We start from the raw sequence: 3,811 nt of genomic DNA, 5'->3' as shown, positions 1-3,811 counted from the left end.
CCTTCCTACCTCATTGGTCAGGTGTGATCTAAGTTGCAAGCCCTGTGTTTAAAGGTGGATGCAGTCACCTTCCCAGCTAGGCTTAGGGATTCTTAGTCGGCCTAGAAAATCCAGCTAGTCCTGTCTCTCAGTCCCCCCTCTCAACAGGAAAACCCAAGTGCTATTGGGGAGGTTGGTCAATGACTGCTCTAACTGCTTCCTGCTGAATTCAGGCGTAGTAGGGGTTGTGCATTGAGATTTCCTCAGGAGGGGTGCCTTCAATGTCATTAACATGGGAGCATGCACTAGCAGGCTGGTCCGGGGGTCCACAGTAGATTTTAGTCATGGATTGTATCTGGGGCTCCATTTGAAGAGCCATTTGTAGCTTTACAGCTTCAATTCTGGAAGAGACAAACTTAAAAAGGAGGTTAAAGATACAGGGTCCAAAGAGGAGTAACAGTATTATAGTTGCTAGAGGTCCTAAGAAGGGGAGAATCCAGGGCATCCATTGGCTGAGAAGGCCCCAGGGTCTGGTGTTTTGAAGCTCCTCTGCTCTATGTTGTATTCGATCTTGAATTTCTTTAACTTTTTCGGTGACAATTCCAGATTGATTAACGTAATAACAGCATTCTTCCACTAAAAATAAACAGATTCCCCCTCTTTTGGCAGTTAGCAAGTCTAAAGCTCTTCGATTTTGAAGGACTACTGCTGCTAAGGAGTTAAGTTGATCTTGCAAGGTGACCAGGGAGTCGGTGACCCATTCAATGTCACCATTTAATTCTTGAGATAGTTTGTAGTAGAACTGAGTAGAGGTTTTGATACCACCAATGCCAGTACCTAGTCCACCTAGCACTCCTGCTCCGATAACAAAAGGAAGAATGGGTACCCTTTTGTTGCAGAGCTTAGGTACAACATGACTGTATAAATCATGTTCAGTGTAGATGGTCACAGGGGGCACAAAGAATGAGAGGAAGCACATAGATTCTGAAGAGCCATTCAAACAACGATAAGCTGAGGTACCACAGACAAAAAATATTTCTGAGGGTAGACAGACTATTTGTGTGGGAGGAGTTACCCACCTGATGCATTGGGAGTTGGTTGTGTCTATAGTATTGCTAAATTTTACACAGGTGAGGTTCGAGGTATGGGTTATTTCCAGATTGGAAGCAAGAGGTCCTACTAAAATGGAAGTGGTATTTATTTCTGTGCTGAAGTTGTTCCATTGTTCAGGTACAGGTATTGAAATGTATGGCCTGAAGTGCAGGGGGAGGCACATCCAACAGTTAGTAGGGTTTTGGGCCAAGACCTCATGGAGCCCAGTGAGGGTGGTATTAAGTAGGCTCACCAGGCAAGTATGGGTATGAAGGGTTTCATGTAGTTTTGAGAGATCTAGTCCTTTGTAGGGGCTAGGGGTGCCAGGTACCTGGGTCAGTTGAGGGATTACTTCCTTTGCATGTTTTTCTGTTGCCTGATCTTGAACTCCACCCCCATCAGACATACCGGTGTGGGTGAAGTAAGTCCAACAGACAGCAGCTGCAAGTCCTCCAGGACAACTAGGATTAATCACTTTCCCTGTCCAATAGTGAGTATTTGCATGCATGCAAAGAGTGGCAGAGTTATAGCAGTTGCGGGGCATATGGGTGGGGTTTCCCTTAGATAAACTCCTATATGATGGGTCATCAATATCTCTGGGAAGCCACATTCTCCATAGAAACTCTTGGTAAGGGGAACTACTGGCCATACAGTGGCATGGAGGGGGTGCAGTGAGAGTGAAAGGGGGTAAGAGGACAGTAAAGAGAAAAATATGATAAGGGAGGGCCATGGGGATTTAGATTTTAGTTACTTTCCTCACAGTTGTCTGACAGCCACAAGTCTCCTTTAGCAGTGAGTATGCTGTTCACATCATGAGATGTCCACACAATAAGATCCCTTCCCTGTATTATTATAACTGCTTTAGATACTAAGACTGCTACTGCCGCCACTACCCATAAACAGTGAGGCCAACCCTTTGCCACTACATCAATTTCCTTACTCAGATATGCCATGGGGTGCAAGTTCATCCCTCGGACCCATGTAAGGACTCTTAGAGCGATTCCCGTTTTTTCTGTGACATATAAAGAAAAGTCTTGCCCCATTGGCAAGCTTAACACTGGGGCTTGGGTTAGGGCCTGCTTTAGGGCCTGGAAAGCCTCTTCTGCTTCAGGTATCCATCTTACTAAATGGGTATTGGTTTTCTGAGTTTCCTCAATTAATGTATATAATGGTCTGGCTATTTTGCCGTACCTGGGAATCCACATTCAGCAGAAACCTGTTATGCCAAGGAACCCTCTTAGTTGCTTTAGGGTTTGGGGATGAGGATAAGCCAGTATAGGCTGGATACATTCCTCACTGAGGGCTCTGGTGCCTTTGGATAATTTTAACCCTAAGTATTTAACCTGCTGTAAGCAGAGCCGAGCCTTTGGTTTGGCAACCTTGTAGCCACAGGTAGCTAGGAAATTTAAGAGCGCTTGGGTGGCTTGATGGCACAAGGTTTCTGAATGGGTGGCTAAAAGTAAATCACCCATGTACTGAAGAACAAGAGGGTCCAGGTATAAGAATTGGCTCAAGTCTTGGGCTAATGCCTGGCCAAATAGATGGGGGCTATCCCTGAACCCTTGGGGTAAAATAGTCTAGGTGAGTTGAGACGTTAGGTTTGAAGATCTTCAAAGGCAAACAAGAATTGAGAGTCAGGATGTACAGGGATGTAGAAAAAGGCATCCTTAAGGTCCAGGACCGTGAACCACTCTGCTTCCTCTGGTATTTGGGAAAGCAGAGTATAAGGGTTAGGTACAGCTGGGTATAGAGGGACAACGACCTCATTGATAATCCTGAGATCTTGCACTAACCTCCACTGTCTGTTGGGTTTCTGTACTCCTAAAATTGGAGTATTGCAGGGGCTATTGCATGGTTTTACTAGGCCTTGGGCTTTTAGGTCATTAATCTTTTGGAGCCCTTGTTGGGCCTTGGGTCTAAGGGGGTACTGCTTTTGGTAGGGAAAGGAGGTCGAATCCTTTAGTTTAACTTGAACAAGATGGGCATTCTTTGCTCGTCCATATTGTCCTTCTGTTGCCCTGACTTCAGGATTAATTCCTTCCTCAAGCGGGGGACAACAAATGGGTGTTCCTTCTCCTATGTTCAGGTGTATAATGGCCCCTGCTTTTGCTAGAATATCTCTCCCTAACAAGGGAGTAGGGCTTTCAGGCATAATTAGAAAAGCATGTGGAAAGAGTAAAGTTCTCCAGTCACAAGTCAGTGGCTGGGAGAAGTATCTAGTGACTGGCTGTCCTAGGACCGCTTGGATAGTGACAGATCTAGAGGACAGTTGTCCGGGACAGGAGAGTAAGACTGAGAAGGCCACTCCAGTGTCTATGAGACAGTTAACCTCCTGGCCATCAATGGTCAAGCGTACCCGGGACTCTGTGAGGGTGATGGCATGGGCTGGCGCTTGCCCCAGGCACCCTCAGTCCTGCTGCTGGATCATCTGGTTAGTGGCTTCTGACTCAGAGGACCTTCATCCCCTGGGGCAGTGGGCCTTCCAGTGATTCCCTTGACATAAGGGGCATGGATGAGGGGGGCAGCTTATTTCTACTTGGAAAATCTTTTTTAAAGTGTCCTTGTAGACCACACTGGAAGCAAGCCCTATTAGGCATTCAATTTGCCCAGCTTTTCCCTTTTCCAGAGCCTCCAAAGTCCGCTTGCCTGAGGGCCATGACTAAAGCGGTGGCCTTTTCTTTATCCTGTTTGTCCCGTTCTGCCTGCTCCGCCTGATCTCTATTGTAAAAAACCAAGGTTG

At 46.4% G+C, this 3,811-nt stretch overlaps 1 protein-coding gene across 1 annotated transcript; it reads right to left on the bottom strand.

Moving 5' to 3' along the window:
- Positions 1–208: 208 nt before the first annotated feature.
- LOC117979877 (syncytin-1-like) lies at positions 209–1,801 on the bottom strand. The gene has a single exon (XM_063603593.1). It carries the CDS (start codon positions 1,799–1,801, stop codon positions 209–211), a length of 1,593 nt encoding a protein of 530 aa, XP_063459663.1.
- Between the last annotated feature and the right edge of the window lie 2,010 nt (positions 1,802–3,811).

The sequence above is a fragment of the Pan paniscus genome, chromosome 3, assembly GCF_029289425.2.
Source record: "Pan paniscus chromosome 3, NHGRI_mPanPan1-v2.0_pri, whole genome shotgun sequence".
Classification (NCBI taxonomy): domain Eukaryota; kingdom Metazoa; phylum Chordata; class Mammalia; order Primates; family Hominidae; genus Pan; species Pan paniscus.
Note: the sequence above shows the minus strand (reverse complement) of the source record. Positions and strands in the feature narration are given on the sequence as shown.

Coding starts and splice junctions, on each gene's coding strand:
- LOC117979877 (XM_063603593.1), bottom strand. CDS start 1,801: ATGGCCCTCCCTTATCATATTTTTCTCTTTACTGTCCTCTTACCCCCT.